General features: G+C 33.0%; 3 protein-coding genes across 10 annotated transcripts; 2 read left to right on the top strand and 1 right to left on the bottom strand.

The window, feature by feature from the left end:
- The first annotated feature begins 857 nt into the window (after positions 1–857).
- Positions 858–14,668, top strand: Syx13 (syntaxin 13). 7 transcript variants are annotated; one of them, XM_013310708.1, is made up of 8 exons: positions 858–961; positions 1,180–1,328; positions 3,636–3,863; positions 4,547–4,712; positions 5,672–5,800; positions 6,248–6,386; positions 6,747–6,938; positions 7,315–7,571. In XM_013310708.1, exons 3-7 carry the CDS (start codon positions 3,643–3,645, stop codon positions 6,920–6,922), a joined length of 831 nt encoding a protein of 276 aa, XP_013166162.1. In that variant the 5' UTR covers positions 858–961; positions 1,180–1,328; positions 3,636–3,642; the 3' UTR covers positions 6,923–6,938; positions 7,315–7,571. The 7 variants fall into 7 exon arrangements, 5 of the variants coding, with proteins under 5 accessions (XP_013166162.1, XP_013166163.1, XP_013166161.1 ...); XM_013310709.1 differs by having other exon boundaries at positions 858–955; positions 1,232–1,328; XM_013310706.1 differs by lacking the exons at positions 858–961; positions 1,180–1,328 and adding exons at positions 2,581–2,658; positions 2,800–2,900.
- Tfb1 (transcription factor B1) lies at positions 13,304–20,056 on the bottom strand. 2 transcript variants are annotated; one of them, XM_013310705.1, is made up of 12 exons: positions 19,861–20,056; positions 19,620–19,788; positions 18,763–18,964; positions 18,155–18,291; positions 17,604–17,805; positions 17,101–17,206; positions 16,449–16,583; positions 15,817–16,068; positions 15,473–15,568; positions 15,099–15,225; positions 14,601–14,794; positions 13,304–14,419 (listed from the first exon to the last, which is right to left on the bottom strand). In XM_013310705.1, the coding sequence occupies exons 2-12, from the start codon at positions 19,771–19,773 to the stop codon at positions 14,297–14,299; spliced, it is 1,728 nt and encodes a 575-aa protein (XP_013166159.1). In that variant the 5' UTR covers positions 19,774–19,788; positions 19,861–20,056; the 3' UTR covers positions 13,304–14,296. The 2 variants fall into 2 exon arrangements, with proteins under 2 accessions (XP_013166159.1, XP_013166158.1); XM_013310704.1 differs by having other exon boundaries at positions 19,620–20,056.
- A 628-nt stretch (positions 20,057–20,684) lies between these two features.
- Taf3 (TBP-associated factor 3) lies at positions 20,685–25,575 on the top strand. The gene is made up of 2 exons (XM_013310722.1): positions 20,685–20,898; positions 21,054–25,575. Exon 2 carries the CDS (start codon positions 21,074–21,076, stop codon positions 24,530–24,532), a length of 3,459 nt encoding a protein of 1,152 aa, XP_013166176.1. The 5' UTR covers positions 20,685–20,898; positions 21,054–21,073; the 3' UTR covers positions 24,533–25,575.
- The last annotated feature ends 838 nt before the right edge of the window (positions 25,576–26,413 follow it).

A 26,413-nucleotide genomic window follows, 5' to 3' on the forward strand; every position in this document is an offset into this window, starting at 1 on the left:
GTGGTACCGTCCCGATGCGTTGGAGGAACAGAGCGGTTCCTCGTTCCCCTAACTTATGCTATGTCAGGGACTTGGGGTGCGGGAATATCTTTATTTCTTTATTTTAAGTGTTTAAAAATCAATTACATAGTCTTAAAATTATATCACATTATTTTCTTACATCTAGGTTAAAAAACATTAAAACAATTAAAAAATGTAAAATTAAAAGGTTAAAAAGTGAAAGGCGGAGGCGGCGGCGGCGGCGGCGGCGGCGGCGGCGGTAATGGATGCGGGGAACTCCATTGCCCGCCGAGGGCGGCCTCCCTCCGTGCAGAAGGGTTCATGGTGCACTTTTCACGATGATTCAATGTCCGTTCCAGTAGGCACCCACGGCAGAAGTGTTCTGCTGCCGTGCCTCGGCTGGTAAGGTGTTGACCCATCGACCGCCGACAGTCACTTTCCGTAGTAAACTCAACTGCCGCAGAAACAGTCGGAGAAACACTTTTCTCGACGACAAAGTGCAAGCAACTCGATCCGTCTTCACTTCACGACTATATTCGTAACAACTGTCAAAACGCCTTATATAAAGCTGGTGCCTCGACCCCTCTTAAGCCAGGTGCTCTGCTCTGATTGGTCGTTACTTAAATTACGATAATAATGTTATTTAGTCTAGGAAAAACGTAACTTATAAAGTAAGATCAAATTAAAAGTTTTTACAAGATTTTACAATATCAATAAACATTAAACATTGCACACTATGCGTTAAACAGTAATTCAGTTGACAATGGCTACTCTATAACATCCTACTTTAAATATAATCACAATGGCTTCCTCCGACATGGTGAGGTGATGCCAATATAAGAGACCGCACCCTCATTTTTGGGACACACTCGCCACCGAACACTGAAGCCAGCGGAAGCTCTGCCCGTTTGACTAGCCAAAATAATTAATCATTTTAACTCTGATAGTTGATTAAGTTAATGTTGTATTTTTAAATCATTTTAGTGTTAATTACATTTATTCAATTCTGTTAGTTTTCTTATTAATTCAAAAAGTACTGTAGTAGTGTATAAGAGATTATTTTTTTAATTTTCCCTGCTTCTGGTCCTTAAGATCAGAAGTGGGATAGTGAAACTCCCACGTCCTTGTTTGTACATCCTGATACGATGTGTTTCCATTGTTATTTCTTTAATTGGCTAGTCATACGATCAGAAATATATTTTTGGAAATTGTAACTACCCTTGTTTAAAAGGACAAATTAGCACTTTGTTTTCGGTGTTTCGTATAATATACGTAAGTAAGACGTGATGTGACGGTGTGATCAAGTTTTATGATGTCAACTTTGGTGAGTACGTTCCAATTATTTAATTCTCCGTTTGAAAATAACAAATAGAAGTTGAATTTGTTAGTTGTGGAAATTTTTAAATGGCTCAACTTTAATATTTTGCCGTGCTTACCCTGCTGATCAATTATTTACCGTAACTTGAATTCGTTGCTTCGAATTACGTCTAATTTTAAAGAAAGACATTTTGGCTTGCATAAAATTATCCGGTGTGAATGCGAAGAAACTTTGTTGTGACGAGAAGTTTTCTTGTTTTGTAACAGTTGATCATCCCGGACACATTCATATCATGAATTTAATGCACGCAAACACGTAGCATCTCATCCAAGGAGGTTTCATATTTTTATGGACCTCTTTACAGTGTTGAAGAAAAAGAAGTCAATGCAAACGCCATTTAAGTCTAACTACGTGTCACTGCCATGTTTTTTCTATTTTGATTATTTTTAATTTTAAATAATAGCTTGAACATGATTATGTCCAGGAATTGTGTGCACGCGATTAGCATGAAAAATGCAAAATTCAGTACATATATTAGTTTTATGTAATTTAATTAATGAAATTAGACATTTTTTGAACAACGTAAATAATATGTATTTTTTTAATTATGTTTAATTTTCAATTATTTCTCTGGTTATTTCCAGATCCAATTTTATGATTATTTGCTAAACATTTAATTAATTAATAAAATACGTAAATAATTGCTTCATTTAAATGCTTTAATGGATTTAAATATTAATTTAATGCTCAAATTTTAATAATTTTTTTTTAGCAATTACTCAATAACTTGTCAATTTTTTGACTACGTATTATTATACGTAACACAATAATGATACAACGAAAAACGTATGCTAAGTATCAAAAAATTGCTTATATTTTTAATAATAGCATAATTTAAAAATCATTTGATTTTTTTAGTTAGAACAATTTAGTTTTTAAACTATATAACATGATAAATAAGTTGCTATATTTTATTTTTGAAATACAAATTTAAGGTGCCCTAAATAAAATTAATGATCTGTCACAAATTTAACTGCCATAAATCTATAATATATAAAAAAAATACGTATCGCAATTGATGTACGCTAAATACTTTTATTTTATTTATTTTTGAATAAATTCAGACACAAAGAGACGGGAAAATATTTTAAATATAGTAAACTTATTATCATTGTTGTTTCTGTCATTTCTTGTGAAATAAAAAAAAAGAAAGTCAAGTGTTTGACTTTGACATTTAATTGACAAGTGGTTGATTGCTTGACACAAGACATTGACAGAATTACAAAAGCAAATTTTATCATTTATTCGTTGTCCAAATTATTAACACTGCGTATTTAAAGGTAATATTATTCAACATTCCGGTTTCGTTTATCGATACCTACACTTCTCTATTACATTCTTGAAATACTTTATTTTTTTGCGGTGAAAATCGAATTTGTATCTTTTTAGTAGTTGTCTGTTAAAATATTTGTAATTTATAGTGATTCATTGGCTACATCACAGTAGGTTTATTTACGGCGCGGAGGAAATTATTGTGCCATATTTTGAACGAGGGCTAGTTTTGCATTGCATCATTTCAAAGGTACTTTTTACTTTTACTTTTCAAACATTTTTTATTACGCATTTATAAACCTCTTAAAAATACATGATTACTGATGTATGATGATTATTACTCAATTATGTTTTTGTGTTCCTTTGTTTTCATTCAAGAATTTTCAAGCCAACAAAAATATATTTAATGCTAAAATTACCCAAAAATTTTATTACTGTTTTTTTATGATTACGAAAATCTCAAATAAGTTAATTAAAATACACAATTTCCGTTATAAATACCTAAATAAATTTAAACATTGATAAGTGAGAAACTCCGGTTAAAGAAATATCTGTATATGAGCAAAAATATTGTAGTCCAATTTACTCTTACTTATCCAGTTTCAATTGATTAACCTTCCACAGGAAAGATGATTGTGATTCATCGATTTTCATAATGCCTTACACAAAATTTTGTTGCCAAATAATCACTACTAATAGTCAATTAAGTTGATTATGTTCAAGTTATCTTATGACTAATTGTATTAAGTACTGTTAAGTTATTTGGTGATCCTTAATTTTTTTTTTAAACCTGTTACCTGCTTTATTGCAAACATTTAAAGGTAAAAAAAAAATCATCATCATCAGTCCTTTTGCTAGACACAATATGTAGTATATACATCCATATATCTTCCATACATACATATCAGCCATTAAAAAAGTATTGCTTACAAAATCTATATAATATTGTAAATACTATTTATATGATAATAATTTCTTTTTACAGTACCAAAATGTCTGAGCGGGAACCTATCAGTGGTTCAAGTCGGGATTATGGGTCAACCGCTGCACCCCCTACAGTGGGTTTTGCAGACTTCAGTCCCACGGAACTATATAACTTGAGTGAGGGTATCGCTGACAATATTAATGCTATTAATAGTGGTCTGAGATCATTGGAGAAGATGATGAAGCAAATTGGAGGTCCTAACGATAGTGTCCAGTTAAGAGATAAGATGTAAGTATATTAAAGTATTATTTTGTTTTACTAGACTAATTAAAAGACTTAGTAATTAGTCTATGCTTCCATGCTCTGTTCTACATCTATGTCAAAATTCATTGAAATCTGTTAAGAAGTTCAGGAGCTATGTAACATACATCTTTCCATCCATCTAAATTTTAGCATTTGCAATATTAATATGAATGTTTTTTATGAGTGTTGGGTAGAGTATAAGGTTTGGATGTATTTATATGTTCATACTACTGTTATCTCTGAAGGGACTTACCCATTAGTCAGATATTTAATTACATACTAGCTATTACATTATTCAAACTTTCGTGAGACATTATACTAAACTGATATATAAACACGGCCAAACAGTCGCGTATATTCGTCATTCGCATATGACCGGACGAATATACGTGAGTGTTTAGCCGTGTTTATATATCAGTGTACATGCTAGCTGTCGCCCATGACTCCAATCACACTAAATAAAAAAAAATTATTAGCCTCTGTATTCTTCCAGGCTATGTTCTATATCTTTGCCAAATTTCAGCATGAACCATGCAGCTATTCGGTGCATACCATTAAATATCCATCCATCCAAACATTCGCATTTATAATTTTAGAATTATAAATACTATTCGCCTATTATTCTACCATATCTGCAGGAATAAAATAAAGATATGTTATGTTTCCAGTCATGATGCACAACAGAATGTAAATGGATCGGTATCAGCAACTGCTAGAGATATACAACGGCTAGGTGTTATCGTACGAAGAGGGGATAAGCCACAGAAGTTGCAAGTCGAGAGACTCACGCAAGCATTCAGAGATGCATTGGAAAAGTATTCAACAGTGCAAAAGGTGAGTTGTAGACTTAACACATTCTCCGCCAACAAGATTTTTTATAAAATAAAAAAGATCGACATAGAGACATGATTATTTAAATTACTTAGATGTGTTTTCGTGGCAAATTATGAGGAATACTCCAATGGGGCTATGTCAGTAAATAAAAAGGGTTTTAACAGACGGACGGACAGACAACAAAGTGATCTTCTAAGGTTACCCTTTTTTTTCATTTCGAGGTACAGAACCCTAAAAAATAGTATAGTATAATAACAATTTTTTTTAAATATGACTACAGTTTTCTAACTCTTTAATAAGATGGCGTTGTTTACTACTTATGTTGACATATGTCAAATTTGACAGATTTTAATTTAAACTACCCACATTGTGTTGTAACATTTGTTTACATAGAAAGTTAGTAATAAAGAAATAGTGTCATTGTATCAAATGCCTTTTCCAGCAACTATTCATGTTAAGGTAATATTAATTCCTATACGTTTTTATTTAATACGTTGAGCGCCACGTCAGCCATCTGTGGCTGACACTAAATTTTCTATTTAGGTCGCGTCAACCATCGGTGGCTGACAGCGTATAACATGAGAACTATAAAATTTTACACTATTTTGCGTTTAAAAATGTAAACTATTTTGTACTGCGATCGGAAACACCGGCCCTTTAATACCAGTTCGTATAAGCGGCGCTCGTGGACTGAACGGGATTGTATTAGAAATACGCGTGGCGCTCAACGTGTTAACACGAAGTTTTACGAAACACTTATATTTTAGTTAAATTAATCAATCTTCAATATCCATGTCTACTAATTTTGTCGTTTCCTTTATGATTTGAAGATTACTTGCGAAATAACTCGTCTCCATAAAGTTTGGATACTACACAGATAAAAGAGAACACTTAACTTTCATATCAATGTTTTAAAGTTAAGTTTGTAGTTAACGTATGCTGTGATTGTGGTTATGTAGCAAGTGTCGGAGAAGATGGCGGCGTTTATGCCGTCGAAGCCTCGCGTGAGGAACGATCCACGTTTTTTGGAGCAGCAGGCAGCAGCTGATGATGAAGAGGCCGCGCTACTGGCGAATCAGCAGGCACAGGTAATTGATACAAAGGATTTTTTAGTGGAATTACTAGACGACATTTTTTTTTCTTGGAATCTTTCTAGTAGTAATGGAAAAATATTCATTTTATAATTACTCGTAAATAACTGATGAATTAGTGACAAAAATAGTTTAATTTATTTAAGTAGAGTTTATTTTATTTTCAATTGATTATTTTCAAACTTAAAATAGGATCATGTATGCATTTTTATGTGTTAGACCCTTTTTCCACTGGCACTATGATAGCGTTGCTGCTGTTTTAGACTAGCATGGTTGACTATGGCCTAGTCGCCCTTAACCTAAGGTAGGCTCTGAGCCCCTTATCGGTGACGTATAGTCATGATGATGAGAAGTCAATAATTTCACCAATGGGGTGACATTCTAATACAGATATTCGCAGTTTGTCGCCTAGTACAAATGAATCTTGTATTGTTTATTGTGTAGGCTCGTTTAGTACAGTTCGAGACGAGCATGTTGCTGGAGCGAGAGGCGCAGCTCAGCAAGATCGAGGCTGATGTACTTGACGTCAACCAGATCATGCAGGACCTGGCTGAGATGGTCAGTGCGCAAGCTCAGACTGTTGGTAAGTAACACATTAGCTTAAGGCTTATCGACACTGACATTATAAATGGGTTAAATCCTTTTTTGTTCTTTTCGAGTATATAAACCTAGTAGTTGCCTGCGACTTCGTCCGCAGGGATTTAAAAATAAAATTTAATAGCCTATGTGTTCTTCCAGACTATGTTCTACATCTATGCAAGTTTCATCTTGATCCCTGCAGCCGTTCTGAAGATACAAAAACAAAATCCATCCATACATACATCCAAATATTTGCACTTATAGACAATAGATGGCGCTATTTCATCTTTTGAATAGAGCAGTTGTTTTTTTTTTAATTAAAAAAAATGAAGGTTAGTTTATAAAGTAACTTGTATGTTTCTAGACACAGTGGAGAGTCACATAGAGGCGGCGGGCGCCAGTGTGGAGGCTGGTGTGGACGAGCTGGCGAAGGCCGCGGAGTACCAGCGCCGGTATCGCAGGAAGATGTTCATCTTCATCACCATTGGACTCATCATCGGGATATTGCTCATCGTCTGGATCATAAAAGCATTCAGATAGACTAACAAACATAAAGGTATATGTCAAACTAAATGACAGCACACTAACGCCAACGTCAAAAAAGTATCGCAAAGATCTTTTTACATTGAAAAATATTTATACGAAGTCGAATTTGACAGAATTAGTTTATATCTAAGTGTATCTTAATAATATAGATACGAGATCAATTTCTTCTCAAGTTATACATAATTATGGGCAATTTGAATCTTACAAATGCGTTTGTTTGGATGGATGGATGTTGGTTGGAACGTACACGACATAAGTACATGCCGGAGAGGGGGAAGTCAGTCGATGTCAGACCTTTGAGCCGGCAACACGTGTCGGTACGTGAACGAGCCAAATATAAAGCAACGAATGCTATATTATTTATTTAGGTTTCTTTATATTTTCAGACAGAACTAACCGCGATACTAGCGCCCCTCATCGGGATAGAAATCCTTGTTTGACAAGTCTATGTGGTAAGTTATACACTCTTTGTGTGTTCCACTGTTGTATATTGCCATCCCTTTTCCTCCTCTCTGATATAACAGAGACGGCAATATGTCAATGAAGTGGGATTCTAAAGTTATGTGTTTGTTATAGTCTGGTTAGGAATATAAAAAAAATCATATAGCGGATAAGGTATCTTTTTTTTGTTTTGAATTTTTTTTTTATATAAAAAAATTCTGAATGTTATATTTCATTATTGATTACTGTCAAAGTAATTGCGTTGTAATTTAAAAAAAATTGTGTGTAATTCCATAAAAAAAAAATTTTTTTTTTCGAACTTTAAGAAATAATGTTTTCTATTTTTCTAAATAATATTAATATAGATATATAACAGACAGAATTTTTTTTTATATTAATAGTCAGGCTATTTTTAACTTACTTATTTCTGTATTTAAAATATTTAACCGAATAAATAATGTAATTTGAAATTGTATAAAATGTCTACCTTTGACCTTTCAAAGTTTTCAAGGTTAGCAATTTTTTTTCTACAAAGTCACGTGACGTACTAATTTATTAGTTGCTAATATGTGTTTTAGCTTTAATATCTATGTATACTAGAACTATTGTATATTTTTCTTGCCTATTTAGCTTCGATTAGTGGCCTATATATTTAAATATATAATTTTAATGCGACAATGTACATAATATTTCTAACATTAAATCTACTTATTACATTACGAAAAACACAAACATTTTCTTTGAAATTAGCTTAAAATAATAACCGATCTGTCGTGTATGCATAAACGTAGTGTTGTTTGTCTCGAGGCCAGAGAGAGGCGACGTCAGTCGATGGACCTTTGGACCGGTAGCACGTGTCGCTTTGTGAACGAGCCAAATATAACGCAACGAATGCGACACGATCCATCTTATAAAAAAGTACATACATACAGGCCCGGTTTTATCATTTTCGGCGCCCTGGGCGACATTTTTCAAGCGCACCTTTTTTTGTGTAGGCGAAGTTAAGATAGGGTTCTTAAAGGTTGCCGAAGAGGCCCCTTTATATTCGACTTCGCTTGGCGCCCTGGGTGGCCGCCTCATCTCGCACTATAATAACCTCTACTACTATTCATAAGGAATGATAAAACTTTGTTATTACTGCTTACCTCTTTAAGACGATTCTAAAATAGTACCACTGCCATCAATTCGCAAAATTTATTTTACTCGATATCATAGTTGTAAGAACTAATATTCAATGTTCAATAATTAGAAAGTATTGGCACATAAAATAAAACAATCATCATCATCATCAGCTCACCATTTTCACTTATTCACGGGTGATTAGGCCATAGTCAACCACGCTGGCCAAGTGCGGGTTGATTTCACACATATCATTGAATCTCTTCTCAGATATGTGCAGCATCACGATGTTTTCCTTCACCGTAAGAAAGTCGGATAAATGTACATATGTAAATCGGAAATCGAAAAACACATTGGTACATGATGGGATTCGAACCCAGGACCTGTAGAGTGCAAGTCAACTTGACCCCTGAGCCACCGAAGATCTTAAAATAATAATCCTTAAATTAAAAAAAAAGTTATCTGCCACTCGCCAGGCGAGTTCACTTTCATACGACAAAATCGTAGCAGCATTGAATGTGTTAAAAAGTCAATGCAACTAAGTTAGTGTTTCAATTTTACTTAGCTTTTTTTTATTAATTATAATTATGTGTCAATAGTTTTGAAATGTATGAACATTCATACATCTTGTGTATGTTTTTGTATGAATGAATCAGTGGAAACTCACTTTTATAATCTAAATATGTATCATGATAAAGTAATTTGTCTACTTTGAGTTAGAATATAATGAAAATATAACGCTATTATGTAAACTTTATAATATTTAGTGAAAATTATTTAAATAAACTCAATTTATGAGTAATTATTTATATAGAGAAATATTTATTATATTTAAGAAATAAAGAAAGCTTGCAATTTTATTTTTAAGTTGTTTTATATTGTACATATATATAAATGTCATTATTTATGCTTGAATGCATAATTTTTTATTTCATAAATTATATAAGCTGTCAGCACAACTTCAGTTGTAACTGAATGTGTAATCTGCTTTATATCGGTAATTTTAAATTAGTCTGAAGTCCTTTATGTCTAATTATAGTATTAAAGTGGGTTTCTGAAACTGAAATTCCCGTTTTATCCAGTCTTAATCTTTGACAAAACAAACATAAGGATATATTTTAATAGGGTTTTTAGTATCAGAAACCCACAGATAGTAACTAAAGATTTTCTACTTTCATAAGTAATATGAAAAATGTATAAAATTTAGCAACTTTTTTTTTACTATATTTTTTTATAATGTCCATAGCGATCAAAATAACCTCAATATAAAGTTCTTGTCTTTTACTCGTTAGTACTTAACTATGAAAAGCAAACTGTTAGGTCAAACTATTTAGAATTAATAAATGTAAATATTAGATACAAATGTGTATTTACTTTGCACTTTTAAGGTACGTGTCCACTGGCCCACGTAGACGTATCAACAAGCAATCTGTTGCGTTGTCTGCGTTTTGTACGAAGGCCAGTGGAATCGTACTTTTAGTCAACTGAAATATACGCGATTTAAACAAGACAATATTCATTCATTATATAATTTTATGTTTCCGTCTTTAAGTTGCTTTTTAAAATATCTAAACATTCCAGATAATGTACTCTATTTTGATTGTGTAATTAAAACTTATAAATATTAAATTTTTTCTTTTATTTATCTTCAAGTATTTCGTAAAAAAAATGTTTTTGATAGAAATGTCAAAATTGTCATAATAACCTTAAATTTGACCAAAAATCTTTTTGTTCTTATTTTAAAAAATAAAGACGTATTCGTCACCTTCTTTTCGAAGACGGCTAAATAAGAGGTATTAAGGTTTTGACACATTTTTTTTTAGTTATTTATGTCAAAAGATAAAAAATAAAAGTTTTTCTTTTAAAAAATCATTTATTGCGCATATAACAGAAATGAACTGAAAACGAACGCGCGTCTTTTGCGCGCGCAATTAAATACATACAAACTAAAGTAAATTTACAATTCAACAGAAAGATAGGAGGAACATTTTAACACCCGGAGATCTTTCTGAACTAAAATTAAATTACACAAAAAATATATATACAATATGAAAAAAAAAAATACTAAATCCCTGTTATTACAACACGGTGTAGATGACATTTCAATTTGGCGCGCAATTTTTGTAATTTTTTTTACGAATTTAAAAAAAAATATCAAAACGAAAGATTTTTTGCATGCCGTAACAAAGAATGAAATATTTCAGACCTATAATTACATAAATTTAGCAAACAGTTTTTTTTAATTATTAGAGGAAAGAAAATCATCGTTTTTTTTTAAATGGAGATTTTCAGTAAATACTTTTTAAGAGAAAAAAACCATAATACTCATCTGTCAAAGTCTATTACAAGTTTGACATGAAATACTTGTAAAATATTTCCATCCTTTTCATACTCCATGTAAACAAGTGAGATAGCAATATATTTTTGTGTTTATATTTATAGTGCTACAAATTTATTTAGACCGGTGGGAGTGTCTTATCGCGATTACTTACTCAAAAATATATGGAAAAACAACGTAGATATAAAAATTACACAGCTTAGTTCCATTTCTACTAACGGGCCAGATAATTATGTCGTACTATATTAATTATTTATAAATAAATTTCGTATCACGATGTATTCACGATAAACTCCGAAACTATTGAACCAATTCTTATCAAACTTTGTAACCATCTATAATTTGTATAAAAACGGTTAAACATCGGGCTCAGTGAGCTGAGGGTCACTGAGCCCGATGGGCTCGAACAAACCGATATAATGCCAGTCCCACTCACCCTGATGAAGGGCCCCCGATGCACTCAAAACTAGTCGGTGCCGCCACCGGACGAATATACGTGAGTATTTATCCGTTTTTATATAAGTTAATTATTATGTCTCACGAAAGTTTGGATAATTTAATCTATAATTTGGTCCAACTTGGGACATAGGGTAGTTTTTATCTCAATTATTTATTTTTTAATTCCGCGCAGGCGACAACTATATAAAACTAATTTCTATATTAGAGGTAACAACTAAATTAGTATGAGGAAATCAGTCTTTATTTGTTTATAATTTCCTTTCCTCCAATAATTTTTAACTTCGGTAACACCTATTCGACTATATTGAATAAGAAATTGTCACATATTGATTTTTTAATATATTTATAAATATAACTGCCATATTCAAAGTCAGACAATAACTCAAATAAATGAGTTGCAGATCAGTTGACGGTTGTGTAAAGATCAGTGACTCGCAGCTCAGTTGAATTCAATCTAACATCACTGATTTAGGATTCAAATTTCGTGAGTTAACGGATTTCTAATGCATTGTTTTGTCTCTCTAATAAGACAGCGTCGGTGGCTCAGGGGTCAAGCACTTGACTTGCAATCTGCAGAAACTGGGTTCGAATCCTGCCATGTACCAATGTGTTTTTCTATTTCCGATTTACATATGTACATTTATCCGACGTTCTTACGGTGAAGGAAAACATCGTGATGCAACCTGCACATATCTGAGAAGAAATTCAAAGATATGTGTGAAGCCAACCCGCACTTGGCCAGCGTGGTTGACTATGGCCTAATCACCCTTAACTTAGGGTTGGCTCTGGGCCCCTCGGTGGGGACGATTTGTGAGCTGATGATGAATAAGACATCAGAACCACAAACTTGTAAAACATCGCATTGATCCTCGATCTGACAATATAGACTCAACAGTTCACTTGTGACTTGAACTTTTGAGTCAGCTCAGAGCCACTACTCGATTGCCGTAAGTATCCCTTAGTGACTAATTATCGACTTGAGTGTGGCAGTTAACCTTAATTTTAAATAAGTTAAAGCGTTATTCAACGATTTGTTTTACATAGTAAGTTATTGCTTTTCATAATGTACAGTCAACCACAAAAGTCATTTTATAGAAAAAAAAATTATAAATTTGAACATTTTATTTTTAATGCCAAATTCAACTTTATATTTCAGTGGTATAATAGTTAAGAATATTCAATATAAAATAACTTTTGTGATCATATACATAGGAGTACATTCAGCTCGAAAATTAAAACTAAACAATATCAATTTGTGTTCACTAATTTTAAACCTAACTCATCCAATATGGTAACGTGAAAAATTTTGACTTTCGCTTAATACTATAATGATTATTGTCGAATTATTATTTAATCGTAAACATAAATTTATGACATCATTTTTATATTTATTTAGATAAATATTACATTGATATGAAGTAAATTTTTGGGCAACTTTATAATAATGGGATTTTACAATAAATAATTGAGACGGTTTACGTATTTCAAATGTTGAAGTTAATTAAAAAAAATATGGCGAGTTTTTAATACAATTATTAAAAAAAAAATTACGACAAACGTGCATGACTGCACATAATCGTAATCAAGGGGGTGTCCATAAATTACGTGAGGTGTTTTTTTTTAATTTTCTGCACCTCCCTCCTCCCTGGTGAGATGTCGTGAGGTTTTATTCAACCCCCTCCCCCATTACCCCACCAAAATAGTATAATTTTTTTTGTTTGAATCAGAAAAAATAATTGCGTGATATTCACCGAGACCATCTCTCCAACGTAAGATTAGATGAGATTTGACTCGACCCCCTCCACCCCTTAAACACCCCACGTAATTTATGGAAGCCCCCCAATGCATAATCTTTATTTTGTTACAATGTGACGAAATTAATTAGAAATCAATAATAATTTCTGAAAAAAGCTACTATTAAAAAGTTACTGGCATTATTAAAATTAAATGATTCTAATTTTGTATCCAAAAATCTTTATAAAATAAGAGTTTATTTTATAATAAAATTACCTAAATTTAATCACAAATCGCTAATTTTTGTTAACATAATTTCTCTCGCAAAAATAAAGCAATTGTTAATGTCATAATCAACAAAATGTTACACAAAATGAATCATATTCTATTGTAATAAAGTTTATTTTGGTTCGAAGCTGATTCACTCATAATTTTCATAGCAAACTATTGGCTATATACACATAATTGTCGTCTTCGTATAAATATCATTTGTCATACAAATACTTGAATATCGTTCTTATTTCTAAATTCGACATGGCCGTTTAAGTTTCACACTTTCGTTTTCAAAGCAAACGTATTGTCTTGTATTGTCTGCCCCCGACTGTGAGCGGGCGGAGTTTACAATTCTTAATGATTACATTTTAATGATTTTAATGTATTAATTTTAATGAAATAAAATAATTTTAATGAATAATAAATTATAAACTCCTTAGTTTTTTTTCTCGCAATTTATATTTGACACCGTGTCAACTCTACGCTCATATTCAAGCCATATCTACGTCTAAAGTAGTATGTTTTCAGTTTCAGTTTGCGTATGTGAAGTTGCCTTTGTTGTCGAGAAGTTGTTGAAAAGTTGCCTGCTCATAGTCGACGACTGACTATACCTTTGCTATGAAAAACACATAATTTGTCTTGACTATGAAAGTAGAATAATTTAAATGTTTTACCGACCTGATGAACCGTTATACTTTTTAAAAAATGCTGTTCATAAGTCAATATTGCAATCATCTCGTAACAAGTTATTTCCTTCAATAATTTCAATTCATATTAAATCAACTATTGCCTAACAAATTCGTTCATAGGCATTCAAAATTGAACTCTGAATAGTCGGACATAAGGCTCACTTTATGCCTAACTCTATTAATGCATAAGGCATTTGAATGTATTATTGAACTTTATCGGGATGGTTATAAAGTTTCATTTTGTGCCTTTTCAAAGGTCATTTGATAGTAAATTGAACTGTATTCGGTTAACAATAAGGTTGCATTTGGTTACTACTACCGCAGCTTGGCCTGCCGCTGTTGCCACACCGCGTACTTAGCGCACGCCGTATCTATCATTTGGTTCAAATGTTTGGTCAACGTTGTAGCTAAAGGTGTTAAATCTCTTAACATCTTTTCCTGAAATTAAAATTATTTCTAGATAAAATATTGCATACAATATGACATTCAACGCAGACAATGGTAAGAAGCAATTTAATAAAATGTCGACTCCAAATTTATCCAAACATCAGATACATAAATAAATTTAATACATATAAAAATCGCTTTACACTTTAAATGAAATATCACGAACACTTACCTCAAAAGGCCTCAATTTAACATTCCTGAACCTTAGTAATGCTTCGTAGAAAGCGTGTGCGCGTGCGCCGGCCTCCTCCGCCTCGCCCGGCCCGCCCCCCGGCTGCGGGAAGCTGCGCCACAGCTCGCGCAGCACCTCGCCACAAGACAGGTACAGCCGGTGCAACTCAGACTTCACCTCCACTGGTATTAATTCTAGTGTACAAGGAAATTATATCAAGGTACACGTCAGTTAACTGTGATAGACGAAGATTTTAATGATTAAAGTTTAATGAAATTTTACTTGATATTTTAATTATTTAATTTGAATGAAATTTTATTTAATATTTTTAATGAAATAAATTTAATGAAATTGTATTTAATATTTTTAATGATTTAATTTTAATGAAATCTTATTTGACCATTTTGAATAAATTACTTTTAATAAAATTTAAATACATATTTTTATTTGTAATATTATATATAAGTATTGATGTATTAAGGATTATGTTGTACTGACGTGCCATGGAGGCGGCGTGCTGATGTCGCATGAGAGCGCCGCCCGGGCTGAGCTCGCCTAGCGCGCCCACAGCTGCCCCCGCGCCCACACGCACCGGCCGCAAGCATTGTTGGCCCCCACTCCACGCCTACACAGTGCAATACAAACTTTAAGCAGCTCGCTATTTGACAGAATATTCGATAGAACGTAAAGAGATTCCCGTCCGCGAGGGATCAAAAATCTTAGTAGACTATGTGCTTTTCTAGACAATGTTCTACATCTATGACAAATTTTAGTGAGAAAACACCATTACAGAAAATGCCTTCTAACAAACATCCATTCATACATCCAAACATTCGCATTTATATCATAATAGTAATATTGTAATATGTTACCTGACAGACTGAGGCGAGCGCAGACAAGGGTGGTGGGTTAGTCGTGTTTACTGTTTGACTCATTTGTGATGACGGCCCTAATAAATACCTTTCTACCTATAACAAGAAAAAACTAATAAATTAGACAATAATTTAACTAAAAAAAAGTAAAGATGAAAAGCAAATACAACTTGCTTTAATAGAAAAAATAAATTTGTAATATTTGAAATTAAAAAAATATATATTAAATTTCATCAATAAATGAACTATACAACAATAATTGGCACGTCAGTAACAAGCATGCTCTTGTATCCGACGTGCCATTAGCATTTTGTATTATAATAAATTTTGTTTTTCTAACTTACCTTTGATAATTTTAATTCTTGCGTCTCAGCATTCTTATTTGAATCTTCTAGATCTTCGTAATGTATTTTCTCTAATATTCTCTTCTTTTTCTCTAAAGGTTCTGTACTACATTTATCTTCTGCCGGCCTCTTTTCCGTCACACCGTTTGTTTCTCGCACACCATTTTCTACTACTTTGTTATTATTATTTGTCGTTTTACTATTACTGCTATTACTACTACTAGAATTTGTTTTATGACTAGCTTTGAGCACCTGGAAATACATATAAAGAATTTAGCATCTAAAAATAAAAAAACACTACACAATAAAATATTTTCTTCACATTTATTACATACAAAATTGCATTTACTTTCAGAAAAAAAATACGTTTAGTCTTTTTTAATTACCGGTCAAGTGTTATTAATCCCTTTAGTTGTAGGAGTCACTTATTAATAATTAAATATATATATATATATATATATATATATATATATATATATTATTACTTTACTATAATTATCATTAATTAATAATTTCTCATTCGATATTTTTTAATAATAATGAAAAATCACAAATTAATAAATGACTACAAAAATAATTTTTAGTCACACATTAATAATCTGTCTCATGATTATTATTATTTGATGACTCACCATAATAGAGTGTTGGTTGAAGCGTTTGATCATATTGCGATGTATTGAGGTGCTGTCGCCGCGGTCCTTGTCGTGCGTCGGTTCATCATCAGTCGGCAGCAGAGGCACCGGCTCTATGAACTGCGGTAAATCCACCTACACAACATAATAATTATTTAATGAAAAAAAATACCTAACAAATATCCTATGCGTTCTTCTATGTTCTACATCTGTGGCAAATTTCATCAAGATCCATGTAGCCGTTCTGGAGATACCTCCTAACCCATCCCCACCACCACACATCTAAACTTTCGAATTTATAATATTAGGTAGAAGTAAGATTATTGTCCTGTCTTAATTATTAAAATTTAATTAAAATGTTCCGAATTTTCTGTCTTATTATTTTTGTTTTTTTTTTCTTCATAAAACCCTTTTCATAACAGTCTGAAATTATTAATATTTTTTGAAATTTAAAGAGAATTATTAATAATATTATCTAATTTCTCATGAACCTTATGAGAAAATAATAATAATAATTTAATAAACCATCAAGCAGCCGTAACTTCATCAGAGTGTAATAAAACTTTTGCATTTATATTATTAGTGTATCATTAAAATCATTAAAAATTAATAATGCCTTACCATGCACATTTAAGAATAAATATTTACATACTGTGAGGTCTAATGTAGTATTCTTCATAGCGGAGGCAATAGCTTGGTCATCCAACTTGGCACACTCCCCAAATAAGTCTTTACTCGAGGACGAAGCTATCCTATCCCTGTAATATTAAAGATAACTTAAAAATCTAAGTTAGTATACTTATTTGCTATTAACCGAGTGACTAAATTATTACTGTAAATGTTACTTTTAAGTGGGACTTTAGGATATACTTAATTTTTTGATCTCCCAAAGCTATGACGTCATTATAGTATATTGGTTATTATAAATTCTTATTTGAAACATATCATAAGAGTATAAATAGATTTGACAATCATCATGATCATCAGCTCAATATAAGTCCCCACTGAAGGCCTCGGAGCCTACCCTAAGTTAGGGGTAACTAGGCCATAGTCTACCATGCTGGCCCAGTGCGGTTTGCTTGACTTTCCGAAAGATGTTTTTTAAAATAACAATAGTAGAAATAGAATAAGATTATATCTGATTTTATTAATTACCTATGAAAATAATGCGATTGAAAGAATTTGGTCCAAAATTCAGCTTCAGTCATCTTATTAGGAACATAATCAACGTGTTTCTTTCTAACAGCTGGATATGTTTTGAATATAGCGTCTATAATATCTTGTGTAAGGTTATATTTCAGTCCGTTGCAACCGTCTGTTTGAGGTTGTATATCAGCAAGAAATGCTCCGGACACACCTGAATGAATACAAAAAATATCGGTGTAAAGAAAAAAAATGTTAACTAATAATTCATAGTGCCAATAGCCTAATGGTTAAGGACACGGATATTCAATTATGGTAGAGAGTTTAAATCCTACCATTCAAATATTATCATCCTATCCAAAGCTTGAGGGTACTTGGAATGGTACAAGAAATATTATTAAATTAAAAATAATCTGATATTTTAATTTAAAAAAAAAGAAAAATTCAGGATTTTATTTTCATAATTACATCCATTTGAACTCTTTTTGCAACATAAGTTTACTATTTTAATGTATGAAAATTAAAAAAAAGAAAGTAAAAACATAGTATGTTGTAATTCTTACCAGCCTCTTGTTTAACATTACTGGAATCGGTATAATGCTTTAATGTTGGTGTATTCCAGTATTCCTCGCTGCTTAAAACTTTTGATATAACTAAATCTTCATATAAATGCTTTAAGGTTGGATGGAGGGACAAAAGTCTGCAATTTCCGAGAGAAAATAACATTTAATACTCCTACAAAATGAACTATATCTAAATATAGAAAATGCTAAATAGATAACTGTACTAAAAACGATAAAAATTAAAAAAAAAATCATATGCAATTAAAAAGAAAATTTCTTTCCAATATTATCATTGCAGTACATACAAATATGATTCTATCTATTCTACACTATCTATAATCTATCTATCTCTTATCTATAATACACTAGTAACTTCATCCGTGTGGAATAAATAAAAAAACTTAATTAGTAGCCTATGTGTTCTTCCAGACTATGCTCTACATTTACGAAAAATTTCAGCGAGATCCATGCAGCCATTCTGGAGATACTTTCAAACAAACATCCATCTAACACATTCACATTTATTATATTAGTAAGATAAGATATAAAAATTCTCTCTGCCAATAATCTGCATCATTCTTTATCTTTGTTAAATATAAATAAATTACCTTGACTTCATCTCAAGTTCTCCATCAATTTGTCTTTTGAATTTGGGCAGTAGATTCTGTAGTAACATTTTAACCTGGTCCCGATCTTTAGCCTGTGCATCTGCCCCGGCCGGATTGACAAAATGAAATGTGGAACAAGTGCCATCGTGTAACACAACTTGTAGTTGAACTTTTGGCTTTCCCGCGGGTGAGATTTTTTGAGCTAAAACAGACACATTTGTATATCTAAAATGTCTTTAATTTTAAGACTATGCATTAAAGATAACTACAAAATTTATAACCGTTTCATTTTTCTAACAAAATTTCAATTGATTTAATATGATACAAGCACTACTTAATTTATAGAAATTCTATACCCACATTTTGAAACAATAATTTAACTACAAATACTCAATTATTCTATCTTAAAACAGAATTACTTTCCATGTTTAGTTTTATATAGATAGATTGATGTCGAAAAACAATAACCCCAAAATAATTATGAATTATTTATGATATACATGAGAATTGTTTGACTGTGTACAATATTCACATGAAAACACGAAAAACCATTTATAAATGAACACAAGAAATATAATATAATATAATGAAAACAAGAAAAAAACATTAATGACATGGTTTTTTGGCATTGTTGCTGTGAATTGTCCATTTTTATACATATAATAAAATCCTAATCAGTTAATTTATATCACCAAAGCCACAAAGGCTCAAGCCTACACTTAATTATAGGTGAAGGGCCTTATTCAAAAATACTGGCCTAGTGGAGTTGACTTTCATCAAACTTCTTTACTGGAAAGTACTAATTTATCTTTATATAAAAGGTATTATTTTTGACATTGCATTAAATTACTACTTACTTTTGATATCAGCATATTTATGAGATACAGCAACCGTATCTCGATTCTCCAGCATCCAAGCTAATCTCTGATTCATCACATAAAGGGTCCCATCTCCTTTCTTATATCTCACATATCCCACGCTCAATAACACGTCCTCCGAAGATGTAGTCATCTTTAACGTCGAGAACTAATAAGACAATTACCAAAAATGTATTGAAAGGTCGACCTTACAGGCTATTTTTTAGGATTATTGCTAGACCTGGCTTCGTTGAGGGCAAAATCAATGTTCCGGGTAGTACTTATATTTGAATGCATGTATTTCTTGTTGATATTTCTGTACATAACAAACTTATATGAACAGTTTTTGTATAAAATTATGAAATATCAAATTCTTTTCTACAAAAGCACATCGTCAAACCCCATTTGCGGTATTGTTTGACAAAGTGTCATGTCAATCGTTTTGAAAATGTTGAATGAGTAAAAAATATTTTTCGATAAAGTTTGCCCTATTATAAACATTTTTGTTTTTTGTTTTCAATATTTAAAAAAAACTGAAAATCTTTAAAAATATACTCGTACCTGTATGAAACGACAACAAAACCTTTGTTTTAATTTTCAAATTACAAGTATTATTGATGCTGATACCATAATCACTAGAAACCCAAAAAAAGTATCAATTGGATTTCAACAATTTTTCTGCATTTTACAATTTCATGGAACGCTGTAAGTTGTTTAAATGATCACTATTGTGATGAAAAAAATGATGAATGAGAAAATTGCACGGAAGATAGGAAGATAGAAGAAACGTGACAGCGAAGCACATCTAATTTTAAAGCCATTGGCATTATTTACAACTAACTTCCTTGTTTGTTGTATAATGCTTTCTTTGCTATAATTTTCTGAATTAATCATTTATACAAAGGATTTGAAAACAATTATTTACATTTAAAAATAATTTTTATATTATTCCTTATTTACGTCTACAAAAGGTGAACAACTTTGGTAATTTAAAATGTTAATGAACGCTTTCATAATAGACCGCCATTTCGTTTATTATAAACATGCAACACTAAACATTGACAACCCAAAATGCAATCATGGCGCACGGGGCACTGTGTTTTTAGAATGCTGAGAAGTTTTTACGTAAACACTTCATTATTTTGCATTAAAACCAGTTTATGTATTATGATAACTTATCCGTGAATTTCAAGGATTATAGGGAAGCATACATGTGTGTTCTAAACGTGACGTTTTCACTTGTTCAGATCATCGTCTCTGTACTACTAGACACTTGCAGGTATAAAAATCATGAGATTCACAGTTTTAGCCATACAAACGTGTATTTGAAAGTTAAATTATTACCTATTGTTACTAAAATTAGATGGCTAATTCTGTAAAGTTGATTTTTCTATTGTTTTGTTGTGATAATTTCGATATATACATTTGTTCCAGATAACTTTGTTGGTGTCATTATGTCAGAGGCGTACGCCCGTGAGATACTACGAAGGAATGTTGCGCAAATATGTCAAACTATAGGATGGAACGGTATAAACTCGACGCCACTGGATATACTAGTACATGTATTGGAGAAGTACATATGTACACTTGGAACACAAGCTAACAGATACGCCGAACAATTTAATAGAACTGAACCAAATTTACATGACCTAGGGTTAGTGTTCCGTGACCTCCATGTCCAGTTGCCAGAGTTAGCGGAGTACACAAGATGTGTGCCACCTGTCCCACCACCCGTTAAAGCTGAAAAATTTCCTAAACCCAAGGAATCAAATCTAAACTTCCTAAAACCTGGCAGTCATGAAGTCGTCACAAGACCGATGCATGTTCATGAACATCTTCCTCCCATGTACCCTGAAAAAGAAAGGGATACACCAGTTGTTGCAGGCACTGTGGAAATTAGACAAAATGGTATTGATAATATGGATACTAGCACTTCATGTACAAGTCCTGAAATATCAGTTACGGATAGTCCTGAAAAAACAAAAGACATATTTAAACGGCCAATTGACCCTGTATCATTACCAAATAGTAAAAGGCCCAGGCTAAGGTTGGAAGAAGAAGAGAGAACTAGAGAAATCAGCAGTGTAATTATGACTATGTCTGGTTTTTTATCCCCTGCCCGAGAAGGTAAATTACCTGAAGCTAGACCTCCTACAATAATTTCTGAAAAACATCATGACAAGCATAAAGTTAATTCCCATCATTCAAATCCCATGAAAGCACCAATTTTAGACAAAAGTGATAAAAAATCTAAAAAGAATAAATTGTTAAACGGTAAAATCATGAAGAGTAAAAGAAAAGATAAAAGTCATAAAGGTGAAAGTAGTAAATCCAAGGATAGTAATAAATTGGACAGGTATCCTCCTGGACATCCAATGAAGAGTAAAGATGTCCATCCCACGCATCATAATCATGTGACAATGCCAGCGCCAAAGGTACCAGGACCTCCTCCGAAGCCTTTAGTACCTTTACCCCAGACTTTACCACCAGCTCCAGTCCCCGAACCTCCTGTTCCGGAGGTAATCAGGCCTGTTATCAAACAAGAACCACCAGACACACTTCCCCTACCCATTACAAGACCAATGACTTCAAGTGAAGATGCTATACCTGTACCAAGAAAAATACCAATTTCCAAGTCTCCATTGATTTCTAATGCTTTACCTGTACATAAAAATCAATCTTCCAATTCTCTAATACCAGAGACAGAGATAAAGAAAGAAATAATTGTAGAAGAGAAATTAGCATCCCAGCCAGATAGATCAAAAGTTAATATATTTAAAAGAATATCGAACAAAAATAAAGAAGATAAGATTCCCCCAGAAGTTACTGTTCCACAAGAAAATTCTGATATGATCTCAAGGCTACAGAATTCAACAAATAATACTAATAATAGTGAAAATGTACATGTGAACAATGATTCTGTTGTGAACAATAATTTTAGTGCTTTAGACTTGTCGAAAGAAATTGACATGAGGGCCCATGAAGTAATAAATATTGATGATGACTCTCTGGATATGCCCCAGGATAAAATTCTACATCCAGAACCTCGACCAAGTATATCAATAAATAAGTCGTTGCAACTTCCATATCCCAAAGATGTACCTAGTGTCAGTCCTAAAATTAAAAAAGAAAAGAAACACAAGGACAAAAAAGACAAAGCTGCTAAATTAGAAGCAAAGTTGCTTAAAAAGCAACAGCAACAACTGGCTTTGGAAATGGCGCAAGCAGAAAAGAAGAGAATTAAACTTGGAAATGCAAAAGTAAAATCGAGTAGGCCAAAGAATGATTCGAAATTACCACAGATGCCACCAGGATTTCCATATTTCTCCGCAATGCCTCCAGGCAGGGGCTTGATACCTGGACCAGGGCTAATACCAAATCCAGGATTAATACCAAGTAGTGACTTCCTGGCAGGACTAGCAAATAATCCAGCATTGAGAGGATTAACAAACCCCTTTGCTATAGCAAGTGGCCCTGGTTTGATTCCTGGTCCCAGTTTTCTACCCGGTGGTTTAGGGCCTGGAATGCCAAATAGTTTAATGTCCATGGGAAATTTTCCACACACATCTAGATCACAGTCAATGAAAATTCCGCCAATGTTGCGGCGCCCAAGCTTAGAAGTGATTCCCGTCGATAACGAAGAAGATCGGGGAATGCATAAATCTCCAATTATGCACAGAGATAAAGATAGGCATGATAATAAGCACAAATCTCCAACCATTCCAAATATTTTACAAAAACCAAAATCGAAATCACATAAGGAGCATAAATCGTTATATAAAATGCCACCTGTACAGCCGGATATAACTATAGAACTTAACCCTCCTAAAGTTGATCCTGTAAGACGGGAACTCCCGAAGGAGCCACCGATGCCGCCGCGACTACCCACACCGGAGCCTCCTCCGGTCGTCGCTCAGTTAGAGCCGGAGCCTCCTCCCGTACTGGTCAGGTTGCCGTCGCCTGAAGTCAGTCACATCGGAGACGGCGAAACTACCGACAAAAAGAAAGACAAAGCCCATAAAAAGGAAAAGAAAGATAAAGATGGTATCAAATTAAAAAAGAAAAAAGATAAGAAGGATAAAAATAAAGATAAATCCGAAAAGAAGAGAGACAAAGAAGAAAAGCAGGAAGAGAAAGATAGAATAAAAAAAGAAAAGAAAGAGAAAAAAAAGGAAAAGACTGCCGACGGACTCGTTCCCAAGCTGACATTAAAGCTGGGCTCCTCGAATTCAAACTCTCCGATGCCGCCGAGCTCGCCGGATATCTTCAAGCTAAATATTAAGCCGGTCGTCAAAAAAGAGGAAGAAGATAGTCCACAGCCAAAAGAGGAGCCGCGGTCTCGGGAGCACAGTCGGTCGCCGGAGTTGGCGCAAATATCGGCGCTGGTCACGAGGCCGCCGAAGCAAAAGCATTCTAAGCACAATCACGTCTCCGAACTCGAGGGGCAACCCTCGTCCCCTCCGTCCGGGAATTCTCCACCTAGAAAGAATAGGCCACCATCGAGTCATTCAAAATACAAAAGGATATTGTTCAAGTCGCAAGCCAAAAAAGGACATATGGAAGGCTTCGAAGAAGGTGAGTCGATACCGGAGAAGTCGACGCCGACTCCCGCGCCGCCGAAGCCAAGTGGTCCTTTGCCAACTCCGTACTACGTGGACGAACAAGGGAACAAGATCTGGGTGTGTCCCGCGTGCGGCAGGCAGGACAACGGTTCACCTATGATCGGTTGTGACGGTTGCGACGGTTGGTACCATTGGGAGTGTGTGGGCATCACCGAGGAGCCAGGTGCCACTGAGGACTGGTTCTGCAAGTCGTGTATCGCGAAACGCGCCGCAATGGTGTTGGCCGGGGTTACCGCGGGGAAGAAACGTGGCCGCAAACCCAAGTCGGATAAACTGAGAGACTGTCACTGATATGGACCTATGTTGTTAATGAGATTAGTTATAATTTACGTTCGATATGCGCGTAATGGATTGCAAATTGTTAATGGATAATTGTTGAATGATATCACGGAGATACATTTTCATCGTTTATAATGATTTATCATAGGGTAATGTTAAGCATAGGTAATAATAAAATAATTGACATGAAATGTTGAACATGAAATAATAGTGTTAGGTACTTGTAATAATTACCATAATTTTAATTTTTTTTTTGTTAAATTTTTGTCTAATTTGCCGTTCGCTCGGTTAGATCAAGTTTAATTAGAAGGCGGGCGTTACATTTCTTTCGTGTAAACATAGAAGTGATGTAAGATTCTTTTTATATTGTACAAAAAACTGAATTTACTTAAGAAATTGGTGATGTATAAAGTAATTGTAGTGAATATTTAAATAAATAGAAAGTAGGTTGGATGTATGTTCAACCAATATTTGAATATTTTCATATTATAATTTTAATATAACCCTGTTTTTATTTGTTAAAGTTGTTCCTCAGTGTGGGGAGAGGCACGCTGGAACGCGCGCGGTACAGCTGTCTCCCGCTCTATTCTCGCCTTATGTTAAAATGGAGATGGCAGGCAAATGTAATTATTTTAATTTCAGCCAGCGGCCAATTAAATAAATTGGTATTCGAAATTGTAGTAAGTTATTTTATGTACCTTATTGTGTTCATTTTTCCTTATCCGATAAGGAAAGTAAGGACTTCATTTCGCTTTCCAAATCTTAAAAAAATTATTAAGTAACCAAGAACACGATATATCTTTCTTTTAACTTTACCTATTTCTGTGCTCTTCCAATATCATAAAGTTAAGATCTAGCTAGATGGCGCCACAATCAAGCTAGTCTTAAGTGAAAAAAAAATAAAGCAATATTTTACATTTCGGTTTTTCCATAAGGAGAAGCAATTGTAACGATTTTGATTACGTATTACTTCAAGATATCTTTTATAGTATAGATTATGTGTAAAAGTTCACGAAAGGGCCGCAATTTACTAAAATAAACTTTTTTATAACCCCTCTAATGGTTTTATTGGATTAACCCAGAGGTACACTGATTTTTTTTTTATTACAAGACATTTTAATTGTTCTATATTCAAAATATTTAAAAAAAAAAGATAAAAAGTCTTCATTATCACAAGTTTGAGAGGATCTTAACAAAAAATTGGATAGAAATTCTCCACTTAAAATTATCTATATGTCGAAATTTTTAAGCACTTGGTGACATGTGCATACGAAGGTTCGTAACCTTTTTTTTAAAGGGTGCTAATTAAATATTATTTAGCATTGAAAAAATGTATTGATAAAAGTATAAAAAATAGAACATTTCCTTAAAAGATCTAATTAATTTGTATAACGTATTAACGTATTTTTTTTAATTACAAGCTATTGTCAATTTAAGTAAATTAATAAGAAACTAATAATGCATAAATAATGTACAATTGGCTTTGGTCCGCCATTACGTTTGCGCGGTCCAAAAAAAATAGCGAAATCAGACCAACCGTTCACGCGTGATGCCTGATCTAAGAAATAGGGATTCATTTTATATAAAAAGATGTGTCACTTCATACTGTATAAAAATTTCCACAAAATAAAAACGTTCTTATAGTGTATTGCCGAAGGCCGCTCCTTTAAATTGAGACCAATCTTACTAATCTTATCATGTCTTTCACATTACAATTTTGGATATGTCCTGGCAAAAAATATTGCACGGTTGAAAGTTCAAACCTTTCTTAAGCGTCTGTTAATTTTAACTGTTAGGTTTCATAAATTTTAATGGAGGTAAACGTTTTGGATTCAAATTCAGTTTCAGAATTACTACGTACTTATGTTTTGTTATGCTAAAAAACGGAATGAT

The sequence above is a fragment of the Papilio xuthus genome, unplaced genomic scaffold, assembly GCF_000836235.2.
Source record: "Papilio xuthus unplaced genomic scaffold, Pxut_1.1 DF827714.1, whole genome shotgun sequence".
NCBI lineage: Eukaryota > Metazoa > Arthropoda > Insecta > Lepidoptera > Papilionidae > Papilio > Papilio xuthus.